Source organism: Athene noctua, chromosome 1 (assembly GCF_965140245.1).
Source record: "Athene noctua chromosome 1, bAthNoc1.hap1.1, whole genome shotgun sequence".
Classification (NCBI taxonomy): Eukaryota; Metazoa; Chordata; class Aves; order Strigiformes; family Strigidae; genus Athene; species Athene noctua.
Window position 1 is genome coordinate 177,617,558 of NC_134037.1, and position 22,121 is coordinate 177,639,678.

At 41.1% G+C, this 22,121-nt stretch overlaps 1 protein-coding gene across 1 annotated transcript in view; it reads right to left on the reverse strand.

Moving 5' to 3' along the window:
• Positions 1-456: 456 nt before the first annotated feature.
• SMS (spermine synthase) overlaps positions 457-22,121 on the reverse strand; it is a 56,931-nt gene continuing 35,266 nt past the window's right edge. The window contains exons 7-11 of the mRNA XM_074905950.1: positions 21,215-21,304; positions 20,065-20,179; positions 19,451-19,530; positions 3,800-3,915; positions 457-869 (exon numbers count right to left, since the gene is read on the reverse strand). Of these exons, the coding sequence (XP_074762051.1) occupies positions 827-869; positions 3,800-3,915; positions 19,451-19,530; positions 20,065-20,179; positions 21,215-21,304 (444 nt within the window). The 3' untranslated portion in view covers positions 457-826. The remainder of the gene's footprint in view (positions 870-3,799; positions 3,916-19,450; positions 19,531-20,064; positions 20,180-21,214; positions 21,305-22,121) is intronic.

Here is a 22,121-nt window from a genome sequence, read left to right on the forward strand (position 1 = left end):
CTCATTACACTCAATGTCTTGCACTGTGGTGGGATGGAAAACCAGCTTTAATTTTCACACTGATAAAGAGTTCAAAGTGCCCCTATAACCGACTGTTAAATCCATACCAATATCCAAATTATGAATATGGCAGCAGCTAAAGAATTCCATGAGGTGAGAGGTCAAAGATTCTTCTGCAGAAGAGATTACAGCAATGATGAATGCAACTAGAGTAAATAAACAAAATCTAAGACTAGCTTTCTTCCCTTTGCAATGAAGAATTTGGAGTATCCTTTCAGAAGACTTTTTCCTTTTTTTCTCCTTCATTTTTTTCTTTTTTTGTTTTAGTTATGCCCTTCTATATGGAAGCACTGCAGTGTTCATTTAAAAAAGGAACAAAAATCCCTCCATTCTTAAACATCACCAAAAAATCTGGTGGAAAAACAGAACACCCAAAACAAACTCCATGGACCACCCTTCAGGGATGAAATGCTAAAGATGTCTTTTTTAATCAACCAGTTTGTAAAGATCTACAAAAAAATAAAAAGGATCACATTCTAAAGGTTCAGTGCATTCAGCAGCTATATAGTTTTGCTGCTTATTCATCTTTAAGTTGACTTTCAAAAATAACACCCTAGCTCATCAAAATATACATTTTTCCATTTGCTTTTAAATTAAAATAATAATAAAAAACATTTAAAGAATTCACAATCAATAGCATGACTAAGTTTCAGGATCATCTACAGCATATAATTTAAAGGTTCAAGATGCCAATATGCAGCACGTGGCAGGCCTATATGCTCCATGCAGCATGTACATTTAGGATAATCTCAAACAATCTTGATGTTCAGATGTCAGTTTGTTTCTTCCAAATAGTGTAGAATACCCATCTGGGGAAAATTAGTTAAGGAAAAAAAGCAGCAAAGTTAGTATACAGTCAAAATAGAAGTCATTTTTTTGACTCATATTTCCATTCTGAAAACTTCTGGTAGCTCATAAAGATGAGGTAGGTAAAAATTTCAAAAGTGAAGTCTCCCTGGATCCTCTTTTGACTCAACAGTTCAAAAGAGCATCTCATTTTCACTGAAACTGAAGTCCTTTCCAAACCCATGCTTTCTAATTCCTGTTGCAGACTTTCAGCTGGTGCATTTTTTCGTATTGCAACCACTGAACATACTACAGAAATACTTTGGGAAATGTGATCAAAACTTCAGTCAGGAGTGCACCAAGTTGGGATCCTCCTTGATAAAGTATCAAGCTTGAATAGGGAAGAGACATCCAGCTACCTAACTGTGAAACCCTAACACAGACACAAAATTAGTACTGAGATCTTCAGCAGCTGAACACTAGGTGTACAGGTATCTTAGCGGGCAAAGATTTAAATGCCTACTGTCTTAACAGCTTCAACAGGGGCTCTGTTGAACACTCACTCAGATGCATCTAAATTTTGCCTAGGCTTTTCTCTAAAAGCTTCTGTCTTAGGTACTGAAACATTTTTCAGAAAGCAGACCTTTATGTCACCCTGAGCTAGAAACAAACTAGACTGAGCTAGAAGCAAATACAGAGCAACTGGAAGCTGTATCGGTGCTCTTTTTGCTGCTCCTTTGGGGCGTAGATGGGCTCAGCTTCAGCAGAAGCTATGCTCAAACCACAGCTCTGATGTACCCCTGGTAGGACAGACAAGAGCTCTCTTGCCACACTGGCACATGAGTGAAGTCAAAGCTATGTAATTCCACCTGCTTCCTGAGGAGCAGACAGGAGGATGAGACATGAACATCACCTTTTTAAGAGTTACAGCAACAGCTGCAGAGTAAGGCACAGATTTTTGGGATTTACAACTCAGTAACACCACATAAAGACATATGCTCTTCTGTTTACACAGTAAGGTCACACATGCTTCCCATGGGAGCCTCCATGTTCACCATAAAGTTTTAGTGGAGACCTCAGACACCTTAAAATAGAGTGCTGGCTTTTATATCAAGCTATGTGAATTTCAGATGACCTCCACAGCAACACTGGTCAGCACCAGAATTTCAGGTAACAATTACACACAATAACAATTCTTGAAGTAGGCAAAACAAGTATCAATAACAAGTGATAAGCTAGTTTAGTACTTTGGCTGCATGCAGGTACCCACGCAGGCAACTTCTGGTCAGATTACAAAAATGAATATTTACTTAAGTGAAAAGATTTGTTCAATGGCTCAAGACATTTCAGAATGCCACAAATCTGTCACATCCCTCAAAGAAACAAACCCTTAATTTTTATTTACTTGTCACAATTCCACTGTAAACTATCACATCTCAGTCACCTGTAAGACACCATTAACCTTCCATTCAGATACTCCTACTTGGAAATCTAAGTTTCTAGGAAGGTGATAACCTGTACCTGAAATGCAAGTCAAGCCAAATTAAAAGTTATAGTACTTCGGGCTAATGTGAAGTCATCAACATGACTTCTTTAACATTCCTGTACCTATAAACATTACATCATTGTTAATTCAATCAGAAAAAGCCTGCCCATTTCTCTAAGAACTGTTCACTTTCAAGCTCCATTATATCTATTTAATGGCCACTTTTAATAAATTTATTGCTAAATATATTTCATATCTGTTAACTTACTGGAAACATTTAAATGTGTTTTTCAAAGGAATGAAGTAGCATTTACTACTCAAATAATTTAGAAACATTTTGCATACTTCCAAAGAAACAATGAAGTATTTAGAAAATTTTGAGGATGCATAAATTACATACACATTGCATTAAGGCTTGGCAGTTGTAGAGGCAGAAATAACCAGTTTCATTGAAACTGTAAGATACAAGGGCAAGTATCTTCATAGCCTCTTTTTTGTCTTGAAAATATTAAGATCAAATCTGAGTTTCACAGGAGAGCTAGAAGTAGTAAGAAACAGGAGGGGCTTGTTACAGTCAGTGTGAAGTCCAGAACAGCAGGCTACAGCATTAAACAAAAATCATTATTAGAGACAGAGAAGGGAGGCAAAATGATCACACAGAAGAACGGCTGTGGAAGTTTCACACACTTAAGATATTATGAATAAGCAGATCCTGGAAAGGCCTCTCCTGTCAAGAGATGGACAGCCACAGCAGGCATTACCCTGCAGAAACATTTCCTGGGAGATTACACAGAAGCGATAAACACTCAAGGCAAATGAAGCCAGCAGAACCCCTCTATAGCAATCAAAATGCCCCTCTAGAGCTAATGGCTTGAGGCTGAACCTTCTAGCTTCTTAACTTGCCTGCCACCCACAAAATGAAGACATTCTGAACTACTTTTAAGAATGAGGTGTTACAGGAAATGTGTATACCCCTCCACTTACATATTTTTCAGTAACACTAGCAATGATTGTTAGGAATCACTTTTTTTCCCATTAAAATTTAGTTTGAGCTGTATGTTCAAGAATAGATCTAATTAGAATATTTAAAGATCTGGATCATACTAATCTACATGAAGTTAATTCGGGTTTTTTGAAGAAAAAGAGATCCAGCCTTGCCAGAACTCCCAGGCAGCATTACCCCGTCAAAGTTTATCTTACATCACATAAACAGTAGACTTGGAAATACTCAAAAGCATCAAGAAAAATATAGCTTGATCTTGAAAGGTGCTGATCATCTCATCAGCTGTGAATTTATGGCACCTTTAAAAAAATAATTCCTGCAATTATCCTCAAAATAAGACTGCAGTACTATGAAAAAAATTAATAGTGTTAAAAATAGAACCACCTTCTTCAACTTTAGTTCATTACCTCCAAGGAGTACTAGGATAGACTTATTAATACACACTGTACTCTTTTTAAGGATACAATTCCATGTAGGAGGGAACACACACAGTTTCTTTTGAAAACTCCACAGGACAATAAAGCCTGCTAAGCTGTTCTTCATACAAAGTCAAGGCATCAGTCAGATTGATACAGTTTCCCTGCAGAAAAAAAAGCAAACAGAAAAGTCCCAGTTACAATCAAATAAGTAAAACTGCAGATGAATATGTACATTTTGACATGAATGCCAGGCTCCCACATACTTCAGAACCAAATGCATGCTGTTCTTAATATTTAAGATTTACAAGGCAAATACCGAACAGCTTGTCTTCATTATGCCTACAGCAAACAACAATTTGTGTCTTTTCAAGAAAGGGTAAGTATGGGAGGATTATCTATCTTCTCATTAACAGAAACAACCATTACTTTAGAGCTTCCACTTAAAGCAGACCACCATGTGTTGTTTACCTCTAACATCTACTCAATAACCATTTTCTTTATGATTGCTTAAATATGTTAGTAAACAGTATTACAACGTCCAGATTTTCTCAATTATTTAACATTGCCTAGGTCTTACAACATTTAAATGCACTATAAAAAAACCCCTGTAACCTCTTCATTTTAAAAAGATTCTTCCACAGAGCAATACAACAAAATAAATCACATTATACAGAATGCTTGTGGCTGCAGGCTACATTGTCTTAAGTTTGTGCATCATGCTTCTGATAAGTGATTCTTATGTTACTTTTCCTTGGACCCATGTCTTCTCATTTAAGAATATTACCAATATCCTTTTCTGAACAAAATAAGAGAAAAATCATCTAAGCACGCAAACAGTGCAACTATGAAATATCAGACACATTGAATTCACAGCTTTTCTTCCCAGACAAATATTACCCAAACAAATCACTCTTGGAATACAAACACATCCTAAGGATTACAAGTGGCAAGGAATTTTTAAAAAGCCCCAGAACAATTCCTAATTACAAGCACAATTCTGTCCAGAAGTATTAACAAGCAGAAGTCATTGCAACATACACCTGGGATGTCCATATAGAGAAAGTTCTAGAGACATGACTATCCATATCAGGTTTGAAGATTTAGCAATAGAAGTGAGCCCACAGAACAGACTGAACACGCACAAACTACCCAAAGCAATGAGTCAGTTGTGCAAATTTAAGAAAACTTTTTGTCAAGGTTCTTACCTTTTTTGCCTACATAACTGAGTAGGCTAGATGGCAGGTTATGACCTCAAACACAACGATCTTAAGAATATGGCAAATATAAGTTATTCAACTTTACTTAGTTTTAAATTAGTCCAAATATAGTCAACCACTGCCTTGTTTACAAATTACTCAGGTTTTTTTCCAGGTACAAGACACTGAATAAAGATGCATCAAATATGAATATACTATTGCTGTGGCACAGTATAGAAACAAGACATTCTACAATTCTGGTCAAGGAAGATGTTAACTTTCCTTGGCACACTAACAGCCAGATGAATTGATTTGTGGTGGTCTACCTCCCTCACTTTCATGAGCAACATCCAGCTCAACCTCTAGACCCCTGTCCTGGTTCAGCCAGGATAGGGTTAAGCTTCCCAACAGAGAGAGAGGGGGAAGGGATCTCCAGCCGGGTTATTCATACCATGCTGGTGTTAGGTCCAGGGGCAGAACCTTTTTCACCTTGCTCTTTGGTGGGCTCGGTGGCGGGAATCCTTTGTCCGTAAACCAGCTACCGGTATTTCTCTGTATATCTTTTATCTTGCTCACTGTTACTGCTGTTTATTGTTATTATCATTGCTACTGTTGTTGTTCAGATTGTTCTATCACTCTGTTGTATTAAACTCCTTGTTACTTTAGCCCGGGTCTGTGCCTAACTTCCAGCCCGACCGGTCGCGGGTGGGGGAGGGGCAACAGCAACATGCTCTCCGATTCCAGCAGGAATTAAACCTACACATTAAAAATTGGCGCACCAACGTGGGGCAGACCCTAACCAGAGTGTGATAAAGCAATCTGTTGGGTGTAATCTTTCCGTTTGTATTCGTGTTTATTTGGTAAGAAAATGTTTGCAATGCTGGCCCATTTGCTTGCGCGGTGGGGCTGGATTAATCCTTATAACCAGTGTATAATCCCAGTGGTGGCGTTTGTTATCGGTGGAAAACGTATAAAAGGTCTTATGTTGTTATATGGGCTATCGAACACTTATGCTGCTTTTGTATCGCTGTGCGGGGGGGTGGGCCGGTACCTGTTTGCCGTTTGGGCTTTTGTTAGGGGTACCACCCCCATTGTGGGTGAGCCACGGGAAGAGATCCTCTTGGCTTTGGGGAGTTTAAATTATCCTTGGAGCCTGCAGGCCACTGTGATTGCTGCACTATGCCTTCTGAATGTCTGCCTGATTTCGGTTTTGGCCATGGGGCACTTCTCTAACAATAGCAGTGCCCAGAAACCTGCCCTGTGGTCAGATAATAGTGAGTGGCAAGGGGTGTGGGAAAAGATGGGCAAAGGCCTGAGTCAGTGGGCACCCCCAATGCTTTGGAACTTCACTCCTGAGCAAATACAGAGGCCTGAGAAGCTGATGGAGTGCTTAGAAAGGGTGTGTTACCAAACTGGCGAAACCCAGGAGACACAAACCGCTGCAATGTGTTGGGGACTTGCCCATGCATACCATGTCCTCTTTAATACCACCCGCTGCCCTCAAATGGAAGAAAAGGCCACACAAACAATATCTGAACCTGGGGCACAGGCAGAGCCAGTCTCAGTTGCCTCCACCAGCACGCAAACTGGGCCAGAGAGCCAGGCAGTGCCAGTCACATCCACCAGCACACAGACTGGGCCAGAAAACCAGGCAGTGCCAGTGTCAGTCGCCCCAGTACAGAAAACAAAATATACCAGAAAGTCTGTTCGCAGAGTGAGGGATGAGAATGAGCCAGGCCCATCAGGGGAACAGGAGGAAGGACCAGAGGTGACTGTCCGATCTCTGTCCCTGACTGAGCTGCGAGATATGCAGAGAGATTTCGGCCGCCTGGGAGGCGAGCAGATTTGCACCTGGCTGCTCCGATGCTGGGACAATGGAGCCAGTGCTTTTGAGATGGAGGGGAGAGAGGCCAAGCAGCTGGGGTCTTTGGCCAAGGACGCTGGCATTGATAGGGAAATAGGGAAGCAAGCTCAAATCCTCAGCCTTTGGAAGCGACTCCTGCTCAGTGTAAGGGAGAGGCACCCCTACAAGGATGATATCCTATGTCAGCTGAGCAAATGAACCAGCATTGAGAAAGGCATCCAGAACCTCAGGGAACTGGCTGTGTTTGAGATGATCTATGGTGATCTGAATAATGAGCAGTCGCCCATGGACCCAGATCAGGCTCCCTGCACACACCTGATGTGGCAAAAGTTCCTGAAGAGCGCACCAGAAGCACACTCAAAAGCATTGGCAATAGTGTCCTGGTGGACAGACACACAGACCCTAACAGTGGACAGAGTGGTTGGCAAGCTCCGGCAATATGAGGGAAATCTCCCTTCATCTCAACATTCCCTGGTCTCAGCTGTAGAGGAACTGTCTCAGAGGGTCCAGAAAGTGGAAGAGGACATGTCCTACACTCCACCTACACGGGCTAATGTCTCAGCCATTAGAAGTAAACATTTCCCCACCCAAGAGAAAGGCAGCAGAAGGTACACACCACAAGGCACCCTGTGGTTTTTCCTCCGCGACCATGGAGAAAACATAAGGAGGTGGGATGGACAGCCCACTGCCGCCCTAGCTGCACGAGTAGAGCAGCTGAAAGGGAAGACCATCACAAAAGGGGAGTCCTCCAAGAAAAGTGCAGCTCCAGTGTCCAGTCGGAAATCCCCCAGGCAGAATAGAATGGCCAACGTTATGTCTGACCCTCTTGAGAGGACCAGTAAATCATTCTTGCAAGAAGTGAGTGATGATGAGCAGGATTAGAGGGGCCCTGCCTCCAGCCAGGTGGAGGAAAGGGATAATCGGGTTTACTGGACAGTGTGGATCTGATGGCCTGGCACATCAGACCCACAAGAGTATAAGGCTTTGGTGGACACTGGTGCTCAGTGCACCCTGATGCCATCGAGCTACGGTGGGGTTGAATCTATTTGCATCTCTGGAGTGACAGGGGGATCCCAACAGCTGACCGTATTGGAAGCTGAAGTGAGCCTGACTGGGAAGGACTGGCATAAGCACCCCATTGTGACTGGCCCAGATGCCCCGTGCATCCTGGGCACAGACTACCTCAGGAGAGGGTACTTCAAAGACCCAAAAGGGTACCGGTGGGCTTTTGGTGTAGCTGCCCTGGAGGAGGTTGAACAGTTGTCCACCTTACCCGGCCTCTCAGAGGATCCCTCAGTGGTGGGGCGGCTTAAGGTTGAGGAGCAGCGAGTGCCGATTGCTACCAGGACGGTGCACCGGCGGCAGTACCGCACCAACCGAGATTCCCTGGTCCCCATCCATCAGCTGATCCGCCAACTAGAAAGCCAGAAGGTGATCAACAAAACTCCCTCACCCTTCAACAGTCCTATATGGCCAGTGAGAAAGCCTAATGGCGAACGGAGGCTAACTGTGGACTACCATGGCCTGAAGTTACGCCAGCGATGAGTACTGCAGTGCCGGACATGCTAGAGCTCCAGTATGAACTGGAGTCGAAGGCAGCCAAGCGGTACGCCACGATTGACATTGCTAACGCGTTCTTCTCCATTCCGACAGCACCAGAGTGCAGGCCACAGTTTGCATTCACTTGGAGAGGCATCCAGTACACCTGGAATCGATTGCCCCAGGGTTGGAACCACAGCTCCACCATTTGCCATGGACTGGTCCATACTGCACTGGAGAAAGGTGGGACTCCAGAACACCTGCAGTATATTGATGACATCATTGTAGGGGGGAACACAGCCAAGGAGGTCTTTGAGAAAGGGAAGAAAATCATTGAGATCCTCCTGAAGGCCAGCTTTGCCATTAAGCAAAAGAAAGTTAAGGGGCCTGCAAGGGAAATTCAATTCCTAGGAATAAAATGGCAAGATGGGCATCGCCACATCCCAATGGAGGTGATAAACAAGGTAACAGCCATGGCCCCACCAATCTCTAAGAAGGAGACTCAGTCTTTCCTGGGCACTGTGGGGTTTTGGAGGATGCACATCCCGAACTACAGCCTGATTGTGAGCCCTCTCTACCATGTAACCCGCAAGAAGAAAAATTTTGAATGGGGCCCTGAGCAACAACAATCCTTTGAATAGATTAAACGGGAGATTGCCCAAGCAGTAGCCCTCAGGCCAGTCCAGGAAGGGCAGGAGGTTAAGAACATGCTCTACACTGCAGCTGGGGAAAATGGCCCAACCTGGAGCCTCTGGCAGAGAGCACCTGGGGAGACCCGAGGCTGACCTCTAGGCTTTTGGAGCCGGAGATACAAAGGTTCTGAAGCTAACTATACACCAACTGAGAAGGAGATACTGGCAGCGTACGAAGGAGTTGGGGCTGCCTCAGAAGTGGTCGGCACTGAAACACAGCTCCTCCTGGCACCCCGACTGCCGGTGCTGGGGTGGATGTTCAAAGGAAAGGCCTCCTCCACGCATCATGCAACCGATGCCATGTGGAGTAAATGGGTTGCATTGATAACACAACAGGCTCGAATAGGGAACCCCAGCCGTCCAGGGATATTAGAGGTGATTACGAACTGGCCAGAGAGCAAAGATTCCGGGATGTCACCAGAACAGGAGGTGACACGTGCTAAGGAGGCCACACCATATAACGAGCTGCCGGATGAGGAGAAGCGATATGCCCTGTTCACTGATGGGTCTTGTCGCACTGTAGGAAAACATCGACGGTGGAAGGCTGCTGTATGGAGTCCCACACAACGGGTCACTGAAGCTGCTGAGGAACAGGGTGAATCCAGCCAATTTGCAGAGGTGAAAGCCATCCAGCTTGCTTTGGATATTGCTGAGCGGGAAAAGTGCCCAAGGCTCTATCTCTACACTGACTCGTGGGCAGTGGCGAACACCCTGTGGAAATGGTTGCAGCAATGGAAGCAGAACAACTGGCAACGTAAGGGTAAGACCGTCTGGGCTGCTGAAGTATGGCAGGACATTGCAGCCCATGTGGAAAACCTCGTTGTGAAGGTGCGCCATGTGGATACCCATGTACCCAAGAGTCGGGCCACTGATGAACATCGACACAACCAGCAGGCAGACCAAGCTGCTAAGATTAGAGTGGATCAGGTGGACTTGGACTGGCAGCGCAAAGGTGAACTGTTCATAGCCCAGAGGGCCCACAAGACCTCGGGCCACCAAGGTATGGATGCAACATACAGGTGGGCTCAAGATCGAGGGGTGGACCTTACTATCAACACCATTGCAGAGATCATCCATGGATGTGAGACATGTGCCACAATCAAACATGCCAAGTGGGTGAAGCCCCAGAGAAATGGAGAGCGATGGTTGAAATATAGATATGGAGAGGCCTGGCAGATCGACTACATCACACTGCCACAGACCCGCCACAGGAAGCGCCTCATGCTCACAATGGTGGAATTAACCACTGGATGGCTGGAAGCTTACCCAGCACCCCACGCCACCACCCGAAACACCATCCTGGGTCTTGAAACCCAAGTCCTGTGGCGACACAGCACCCCAGAGAGAATTGAGTCGAACAATGGGACCCACTTCCGTAACAACCTCAAGTGCCTGGGCAGAAGAACACGGCATCGAATGGGTCTACCATATCCCCTACCACGCACCAGCCTCTGTAAAGATCGAGCGCTAAAATGGACTGTTAAAAACCACATTGAAAGCACTGGGAGGTGGGACCTTCAAAGACTGGGACATGCATCTAGCAAAGGCCACCTGGCTAGTCAACACAAGAGGGTCTGCCAGTTGAGCTGGCCCGGCTCAGTCAAAACCTCCACATGCTGTAGATGGGGATAAAGTCCCTGTGGTGCGCATGAGGAATATATTGGGAAAAATGGTCTGGTTTAGTCCTGCGCCAGGAAAAGGTAAAGGCAAACCCATCCACGGGATTGCTTTTGCCCAAGGACCTGGGTGCACCTGGTGGGTGATGCAGGACAATGGAGAGGTCCGATGCGTACCACAGGGGGACTTGATTCTGGGTGAGAACATGCCATAAAATATGCTGTGCCTTTGTAAATTATTACGTTGCTATTGTTAACTGCTAAATGGCAACTGGACATGACGCAGATGGTATAGAATAAAGGGGTGGATTATGTCCTGGTTCAGCTAGGATAGGGTTAAGCTTCCCAACAGAGAGAGAGGGGGAAGGGATCTCCAGCCGGGTTATTCATACCATGCTGGCTGGCGTCAGGTCCAGGGGCGGAACCTTTTTCACCTTGCTCTTTGGTGGGCTCTTTGGCGGGAATCCTTTGTCCGTAAACCAGCTACCGGTATTTCTCTGTATATCTTTTATCTTGCTCACTGTTATTGCTGTTTATTGTTATTATCACTGTTACTGTTGTTGTTCAGATTGTTTTATCACTCTGTTGTATTAAACTCCTTGTAACTTTAGCCCGGGTCTGTGCCTCACTTCCAGCCCGACCGGCCACGGGTGGGGGAGGGGCAACGGCAACGTGCTCTCCAATTCCGGCAGGAATTAAACCTACACAACCCCAAACATGATGCCCAACCACACGGCACACTACACATGAACACTAAGTTAGATGATTATGATAGATCTACCCCAGCCACACAGCACATGCATATCTGGAAATATGTGGGGCAGGGTCAGCTGTCTTCAGGAGACATCTCTCCTCATCCTTCCCCAGTTGGGTTGGGTTTACTAGTTTATACTATAAAAGCCTTTTACCTTGATCTCACACAAAGCCTACTTTTTCTGATTTCTAATCAGTAGAAACAAAAGCATTAACTAGCATTTCTTCAGTGTTACTTTCAACAAAATTCTTCAGCTCTCCCACATATTTTACCATTTCTAGTGGAGGAACAATGTTTACCACAGAAGACAAGACAACAAAAAAGGGAACTTTTAATGTTAATACACAGTTCCTGCTAACCTAGCATACAAGCTAAAGTCCCACAAAATGATGGCAGGAAACCCAAGGCACAGAACATTGCTATTTATCTCAGATCACAAGAACATTAGTCTTGATGATACAAGGATATGCGTTACACAGAAAAGGGTCTAGTTAAATCAAAGAAATGGGGTAAGGAGCAGTCATTTACTAATACAAGCAGCTTTTTGGTTTCTAGATGACTCTTTCTGTTCATGACTAGACAGGCCAAAAGCCTTCCAGCATAAGCACTTCCAAGCAGAGTACTGCTTTTGATCTTTAAAAGCCTCGAACTTTGCAAGAAAGACAAGAAGAAAACCTAAAGCAACAGACTCCACCTATGGAATGACAGTATCTTCCCTTTGCTCTGAATGATTTCTGGAAATGTTTGTGCACACAGTTTTGACTTTTTTTCCAATTACTGAATGAGGTATCTTGTCCCTTCCTGCCCTTAGGTAACATAACTTGCATCTGACTGTGAAAGAATGCTTATTCAATATTTTACATCCTCTTAACTTGAAATGAAGGTCGAGTTCTAGAGGACCCCCAGAACAAAGGATTTATTCAACACTTTCAAAATCTCTACACTACCTGTGTTTCACACATGTGCACTGCTCTGCTATCACACTGTGAAGCTTCTAACTTCAAGAGAATGATGTTTAAAAAAAGCTGCATTTTACTGTTTAACTTCTGCTTTACAGTGCTCTCAGATTTTTTAAGAACAGCCTTAAAAATAAAGTGCATACAGATGCAACTGAAAATTATTTTTCACAAATCAAGGAACTAAGATGAGTTTGACCAACAAATACTACCTGTGCTTTTAAAAAGCATGTATAATGGGCAAGGACTGAAACAAGCAGCAATCATTTATAATCAGTATGTCTAAACAGTTCCATCTACATTGCTTTTTCCATGTAACATCAGGTAACTACAAAGTTTATAATGCAGATTGACTCTGGGATTTAAACTATTGTTTTATTTCTTTTTGTTGGGAGGATTTTTTTCAATGTATTCAAAACATTCCTATTTCTAGAGAAAGTGAAAAGAAACTTCTACCATATTATCTCTGCATTTTTTGCATCATGCTCAATGAGTTTTCTGCATTGTGCTCAAGCTTTCACAAGTGGAAAAGAAAATCTCAACTTAAAATCATATTCTTGAAAGCGCTCCTTCAGAAGAACTTGCATAAAACATGTCTGATTATCATTTTGATCGTATCACACAAACATGTACTTGTTTATTTAATATAGAAAGATAGCATGCTTTATATTGAATAGATCAGATTTGGTTTTGGGTATCAGAAAACAAGATGTTTGTAAGAAAGGTAAGAGATGAACACTAACTGAGAACAACTGCACAAAGCATAATGAACCGACTAGTGTAGTACTTCTTTAGTAACCTGTTATTACCCAGGGGAGCGTAGCAGTTATTTGGTTCAGCTGCCCTTTACCAAACATATAATTTTGTTTCAACATCAGATTGAATGCAAAAGAAAGCTAAAAAACAACCTGTGTGTGTAATTTGAGTCATAAATAGAAAACACTGCTAGGTAATTTATGGAGCATACCACTATTACAGAGAAAGTTTAATAGGTTACACAATGAGATAAAAGTATCCAGTTTCCCAGTCTGTTGCTTCAGTATTTCATCCTTTCTCCCTTCTCCAGCAACTGACAAATCACTGCAGACAGCATGGAAAATAAATTACAGGAACAATGAAACATGCCAATAAACAATTATTACTTTTCAAATTCACAGCTCCCCAATACCCAAATCAAGATCTTATCTAAAGGTTCTGACATGCCACCCAAGTGTTTTAACCTCTCCTTCTAGAGACATCACAGGATTTTCGTTCTGCATAGGTACATTTTTTAAAATTATTTCGCTTTACTCAACAATAAGCTAAGAATTAAAATCAAATGTACAAAACTTAAGAGGAACTTATTTCAATAAAGTTATTGGAAAAAAATCACTACTATTAACACACTTCTCTAAGAAGTGACCAGCTTTATCAGCTAAGACTACAGCGTTGATAATATCACACTTGGATGCTCTTGTACCACTAAAACATGACACAGGGAACCAAGCCCAGAATGCAATACAGTGATCAGTCTAACAACCTGTGTTCATTTTAACTCCCCCTGCCTAATGAGAATAGATATGTGGTAGAGCAATACATTTTTTGTTCTGAACAGCCACCATATATTCAAACAATAACTAACACTGAACAGTGTTTCATAAGGTTTAAGGCTGATGATTAACCAGTTATGATTTTTCAAAGGGAAATAAGCAAAATCAGACTTTTCTTCCACACTGTTCAGTCAATTTTCAACATACACAAAAAGCCTTCCAAACTCCTCTGCCCACCCCCCTTACTTAATCTTTGTTCCATGTCAAACAATTTGACAGGTAAGAAGTGGGAGAATGCCAAAGATTTTTTTTCTAACAAGCATCTCTTCAAACAAGAATATTTGAGGTAATTTAAACTTCGAAATTAACCCATCTGTATTTATAAGACCTTGTTTAAAACAGGTAATTCCTGAACTGTTTCAGGGACTCTGTATTTAGAGTCTCCTCAGTGCTTGCACACACTTTGACAGCTTATGCCTGTCTCCCAACACCCATTCTTTTGGGCTTTTGGAAGGCATACATTCAGTATGACCATAGGTTTAGTTTTCAGGTTTCTACAGCACAATGCACAACAGATTTAAATACTAAATACAATTACAGGCAGACAATAAAAAAGCATTCCTTAAAGTAGTAAAAAGAATGTTTAAATTACCCCTATAAGTTCCAGTTAACTTTACCCACCTATAAGTGGTACGTGTCCATCAACTGGTCATAGGCTTAATCTAGGCCACTATGCTTCCTCCAAGCTTAAAAAGCTAACTAGTGACTTGAAAGTAGATGGAAGGGGTCCCTTTCCATACTTGCCCATTTATTACACATGATAGTCTTACATGTCTTACCCTACATGTCATTGCTACCAGACATCCTTGTCTGTGACAGTATACTAGACTTTCATTTTTAATTTAACATAGTTTGCTATTATTTTGTAATAACAAGTGCCAGAGTTGACAATGGCTGAGGTTAGATTTTTTTCTTTCCCCTCCTCACTTGAGTGACTAAGAAGCAATGCAATACATAGAGCATGAAACACTTTGCAAACCCAGGTTTGAGTTTTGGGTGACAGGGATAGCTTTTAATGAGATAATGGAGGCAAACCTGACCGAAGGTATCTCTGCTGGCCAAATGATCAGTTAATTTAGAACTGAACTCCCAGTAACTCAAGAAAGTGAAACATCTATCCCTTATAGACTCCCAAACTGCCAAGAAATCATACAGGCTTACAGAGAAACATACATCTGTTATTCCAGCCTCTTTCACATTGCAGACAAGGAGAACCCTGCTCCTTCTTTGGAAGTGCTAATTAGAAAATACACACAGCAGCCAAAAAAAGGAATGTAACTATGGAGCAACATCACAGTGGTCTGGATGTTTAGAGGGCAGGGTCACAGTATTAGAGAGTGGCCAGGAAGTGACAGCTTAGTCAAGGGCTGCATGTGTGTGTGGGAGACATCTGATCCGTTGCACCAGTGATTAGTGCTGTTTACTGGAACCCAAACTGGTGAGTGGTCTCAGAATGTTTCTACCCTGCCTGGGTTGGATGACCCAGACTAGCAAGGAGCAAATTCCTGTTCGGAGGTATTTTTAAAGGTTCCACTTCATAAACAGACTGAAAATGACAGCCTACTCAACCTCAAAGAATTAAATCAGCAGAATGAGAACTTTGCACAGGAAAAGGCATTTTCCTAGCTACACATAATCCACTGACAGAGACAACCTTACAATCAGTCTCTGCATCTTACAGAGCATAGTTTCACAAGTGTTGGGACAGTCCTCATGTACTACTTGGAAAGCACAAGATGGTGATGGTTCAGAAAAAGCCACAAACATATCACACTAGTATCTATAACTATACATACTCCAAGTTGAAAAAAATCACTTGTGCAACCTAAAAAATTGTACTGGCTTTTATGAAGGTCCAGTAGTATAAAAACACTTAACATGTTCAAAACAAAGTCACTGGGAAGGTCCATTAGAGATTAAACTGGACCTTGGGATATGCCAAGTTCTTAAATCGTCACCGACTCCCACTCTTTTCTCCCCTGTGATGGTTAGGAATCTGCACCTGTAACTGGCTCCCCTTGGAGATGGCAACACTGAGCACACCTCACAGACCTGGACCCCCACATTATAACACTAAACACTTCACAGCACCAGATTCAGGAGGAAAAAGAAGAAGAATCAAAAACAGAGCAAGACATATGACTCTTGAGCATCAGAGTAGTGGGATTATGTTCAACAAGCTTTCAAACAAGCCTCAAGTCTCAAACTTACAGACAGGGCTGCAAATTCTGCAGACAAAGGAACCTAAAGCTCACCTCTCTATTCAGGTCCTCTGTAGGCTGCAAGACTCAATATGGATGACAGCTGAAAAAGCAATGACATGAAAGGCAAGGCTGCTACCCATGCAAGTTTTCTTATTGTGATTACTATTGTGGATCCATAGAGCAAGTATGGAGGCGTTTTTCTCCCCCAATATACTTGAGCACAGACTTACAGCACCAGAGAACAAGATCCAGAAGCTAGCCTTTCTATCTTTTCAGAGCTAAAACAAGCAGAAAGTCCCTCCTACATCCTAAAATTAGCCACATATGTTCTTGCATCCTCTAGGAAAACAAATAGTCTGAAAAACCTTTCACAAGTAGAATCACTCCATAAACATTAATAAACTCCTAACCAATATTAGTTATCAGTCTCCACCTAGTGGTGAAAGGATATTTTGCATTAACATTTGGAGACTGCTGTGAGGATCACCATGGCATGCCAAGGAACAGCCAGGTGTGTTAGAGTAGCATAACAAAATAATTACTTTGATAATCTCAAATTATACCTATCTAGAGTTAGACAGCTTCAGACCCTGACTGATGGCAATTCATATGCTGAAGAGAACATTTTCCAAAACTTGGACAGAGCTCAATGAAGAGGTGATGAGCATTTCCATTTGTTTTTCCCCAACAATAGCATTTAGAGAGTCAGGCAGCAATATAGTATGTGGAAGGCTGGCATTCTGCAAACAAAATTCCACTTTTGTGCAAAGCATTTCTTGAGCACCAAAATAAGTGACATTCTAACAAGATGCACAAAGTAACCCCTGCAAGCAGAACTATCAGAAAAGACACTACAAACTACAGAGAAAAGAAGTTTCAAGTGTTAGTACAAAATAATGCTGAGGCAGAAGAATAAACTATAGCTACTGGCCAGTAGCCAACTGGACAATGACCCTTTGGGCAGCACCTTTCCTATGAGACATTTCCTTATCATAGCAAAGGTCAGGCTCTAATAAATAGGTAGACATTCCTCCAATTGCTTTTCTTAATTAACATATATTTTAGAGAACCCAAACACACTTCAAGAAAGCCTGGATGTGGGGGAACACACAAAGTTCTGGATTTTACCAACACAGCTGCCTTAGAAGGCATGTGATTCCTTCAGCAAGTAACATACAACCTGCTACCTAAGATAAGCAACCTGCAAGGGGACAGCTGGAGCAAAAGTAACTTAAGCTTCCAATGTTAGTACAGAGCTTAAAACACTCTGGCACTTCACAGCTAACAGAGCATTCAAAACCATTTATGAGTTCTCAGTGTGGGAGTAAGCTCAGCTACCAAAGTTGGTAGTGGTGATGTTTGACCTTCTGTCCATAGTCTAACCCAATCTTTGGATATCCAGCTTCAATTAGTTTAATTCAAAACCTAGTTTAAAGAAAATTATAGACAGTTGATTTTATTTAAAGCACCCTTAAAAGTCTGCTCTTCCTGTGATCAGACTACTGACTATTCTGAAGGGTTTTCTGTTTTTAAATCAGGCCCAATTGGGAAGAGGCTACAAGGACCATCAAATGGTCTGGGTAGCATATCAACAGCTATAGGAAAAGCTCCGATATAACTGTTTGCCCCCGTATTAATTTTCCTTTTTTCAACACCCTCAGGAAGACAAGAGTACACTGCTGGAATACATTGCTTCTATACTCCAGCTCTTTCACTGGCTACTAGTTAGCTATGAGTCCAAATTCAAGCCATTTCAACTTTAATATTGTTTTCTTTATTGCAGTTTTACCACAGCTTAAACCTGCCAAGGCTGGTTCAGTACTGCTGTCCTTTCTCCTTGTACAAGAGATGCTGGAGAGCTGAGTTATCTCCTCCTACCAGGACAGGACAGGCAGCAGGGCTGCAGCAATCTCAGCCTCCTCTACTGTTTTCTGCTGACACAAAACTACCTCCCTGCACCCTGGCTGCAGCAGTCATCACTCCAGCTTTCAGCACAAGCTTCTTCCCAGAGACCTTCTGCAAAGTCAGCTACATACGTTCTAAGCAAGTCCACTGGTCTCACTCTGTATGTTACAACTAACTATCCAACAACTGCAACATAAGTGTCTGCACCATCCAAAACATAGTGTCCTTGCAATACCAAAGTCTGTCGAAAATATTTTGACTATTAACAGAACAAAAAAGCCCTTAAGATTTACAGTGATACAACCATATTAGTCATATCTTACATTTCAATCACAGGATAATTTATCTTGCCCATACAACCCCATCATTTTAAAGTAAAGCAGCACATTAAAGTTGCCAAAACACTCACAAAATGAGTTTGGCATTTCTTTATAAACCTGTCCAATTTTACAATTCCTTTACACACCTCAAACTGTATGCTGGTATGAGCAGAGTTCAAATGCATAATTTTAGTTAGTTTTTTACTTTAGGATGCTCCAGACATTAGACGACTTGTTAAGGTCTGGACATGACAAAAGAAACACAACCTCAGAGACTTGTACTTCACTCAACCATCTGCTGGGTCTTGTCACATTTTTGCACAATTGCACATAGCTTTGTGGCATTCCAAATTCAGGATTACATACAGAAAGTATCTTCCGATGAAAGTTGTACCACAATTTTATTATTCATGAGGTGGCTATATCGTAGCAAATATAGGAATCTTAAATTATTTGTTTTAAAATAGTTGCATTAAAAACTTCATGCACAAGGCCAAAATCTTATTTATGACTACATAAAATACTTCAAAATGCCAAGCGCATTCAAATGTTCAAAATCCATTTTGCAGAAGTCAAACCAGTGACTTGAACTAGGAGCAGATACAAAGCAAAAAGAAAGTATTTACTCCCAAATAACTAATTTTCTCATCCCACTGCACCTATGTCAAATTCTTACACCTTTATGGATGACAGATTTTCATGTCTTCTACTCTACAACTGGAGACACTTGCTTAAGTCATGTATCTGTTTATAAAGTACATCTGTTCTGCTCTTCCAATAATTGCTTACAGCTAAAATATTCTGTAGCATGCCTAGTTGATTCTTGAAATTATGCTTTTAAATTCAAAGACACAAGCACTACAGATTCAGCTGAAATAATGAAAAAAGTCATTCAGTAAAGACCAAGTTAAATGCAAAAATCCCCAAAGAGTCATTAAAAGGAAAGACAGCTTACTAATAGATTTTTAGTTAGTTGGTTTGGTTTTGTCCCCTTCCTTTTCTTTTTTACTTGAAAAATGCATATTTCAATACATATGCTTTTTCATATCCAGATATCATACCTGTGTGAAGTATTTTCCATCTTGTTTCAGGACTTTCATGGAGAGGTCAAGAATCAACCGCAAAAATTCCCATGTGGAATCTGCACATAAGAGTATGATTTAAAAACAGAACAGCACATCACTGGCTTGTTCACTATTACATATTCAAGACTTGCAACATGTCTACTGTTTAAAAAGTAGCTATCCTATACCTTTAAAAACTCGACAACACAACAAAACAGTAAAACACCCATACAATCCATCCACAATGGCAATAATGGTGGACTTCTGTTTTTCTGCAGAGCAATTTTTGAGCCATTTCCAAGAATTATGGAGTGGGGAAAAATTTACTGGAGTGTGAACTCCCCAAATACTTTCTCAAGAATTACATGAGTTCATATTATTCTGGAATAAGAGTACAGTTTTAAAGAGTCCTAGGCACCTGCTAATTTTTTTCTAACATTCAAGAAAAATTCGAACAGGAACAGATGTGTTACTATCATTCTTTACCTCTCAGATTTGCTATTAAAAAGGCAAGATCAAAGTATTTTTGTTGCAAACTGCCAACTATTATGCAGCAGAGGGGCAGAAACATGGAAAATCCTCCTAAATTTAGGAAGATAAATTAGATTAACCTTCTTCTGGAGATGTGGAGATTGGAACAGCTGTCAGATCATTAATTACGTAATCAAACATCCTTCCTTCTTTGGCATACCTCTTCAGTACAGGAATACAGTCTTCAATTAAAACCTGTAAGAACAAAATACTGTAGTTAGTCCTCAAAACACCTTAAAACTGATCAGGTAAAAGGAAGAAATGTGTATTCATAGCGATTAAGAGGAGGGGAATAGTATGAAGTTAAATATAAGTTTAATTTTAGGTTTCATTTTCAACTTTTTACACCATATAAAAAGGAGAAACAGTTGCAGGAGTTACAACAACGACAACATAGGCACTACATACAGCACTGAATTTCCTAGCTCTGTCAGTCATTGCTGGATGACCACTGTTCCACCTACCAAATGGTAACAAGTTAGCAGTCCTGCAACCTATGAGTAAGATAAGGTATTTGTATGAAGGGTCACAGACTCATGCAAAGTAGTATGTGAAGTATGTGAGTCCTGTTAATTTTTTGCATGCTCTTTTTAGCTCACACCTGTAAACTAGTATCTGTGACAGCCTTAAAGTACAGTAATCAAGACAAAGTATTTCCAGTGAAGATGTCAGATTACACCCTGGCTAGTTTGTAGTGTCAGAAGCAGCACATAAAGACCTTAACTGCAGGGGTGCATGAATTTTATTTTTTAATATTTTTAATACACTAGCAGTGTAATGGTAAGATATTTTTCCTGCAAATTAAAAATAATTTTAAAGTGTTACAAATTCAGATACTCTCAAGAGTATAGGAGAACTAAAATACACGTTTCTTCTATCTTTTAATCAATTTAAGGAATGATGTTTAATACTGCATCCTTACTGCTATTTCCTCTTTATTTGTAAGCTATGGCAATAAGCATTCTCCTATTTCACATTCCTAAAAAGCTACATATAATTATTTTTAAGAGTCTGAAGATAGAGACTTAATTTTGACACTAATTATACTTCCAACACAAATCCCACTGCCAGCTATTAAAATTTACAAGTGTCATCAAAAAGGAAGAAATCCTTCCCAAAATTAAGAAAAATCGGCAGACTTTTCCCCCAAAATTTGCCATAGCAGTCTTCTAGGTTAGGTATAACTGTATTGGGAATATTACTTCTAATGAAAGTAAAACAATAAATTACCTGATAGCACTCTCCTTTCAGATTGTCTAAGACATCTCCGCATGTTTTACGCATATATTTCTTACACCCGTCGATCACCATTTGGTCAATGTTTGAAGCTGGTTAAGGCATTCTACATTCCAGAAATAATACAAGTAACAGTTTCTATTTTTTCAGAAATAAATTCTCAGAAAGGTGATAGTCACAAAGGAATAGTAAGATTTGTATTGGTGTATATATATTACAATAGCCAACCTTATGTATTTTCCTCCAGATTCAGTTAGGAAGTTTAGGAAGCGCTTATTTATGGTTTTAACCAGTATTTCTGGTGCCTTGGGTTACCATTACTGTGAAAGCCCAAGATGTGAACAATGGGATGGTGTATTTTAAAACATCATGAAGCTGAACTAAGGTTAAGACTTTAACCTATGTTTTTAGAACAAGGGGATCCCAAAACCTAGGGATGATCAATACTTCCTATGGCTAACAGTATCTTACATTACAATTTGAACTACAGAATGTTGAAAATTGATTTGTTTTATTATTAAAACGGGACAAGAGTTAGTCATTCTGTCACCAACACAATTCAAAGCCCCAACATTCCTATTGATTAAACTTTTTTCTTCTAGGGATTTTTTTTCTATCTTTCTTTAGAAAAACAGAAGAACCCAAGGCAGCAGAGCTCAGCCTAAACCACAGACTTAAGACCTGTTTTCTGTTAGCAGAAAAGATATCAGTGATGACAGAAGTGTTCCTTTCCAGTTCTATGTAAATTGCTACTCAAACTACAGTACAAATTGGAAACTTGAAAGGATGTTCTACATAATAATGCACAAATACATAATCATTTTGAACCCTATCTCCTCATGCAAATCAGAGCATTGAGCACAATTAACTATCAGGCTAAAACATGAACAGAAAACACAGG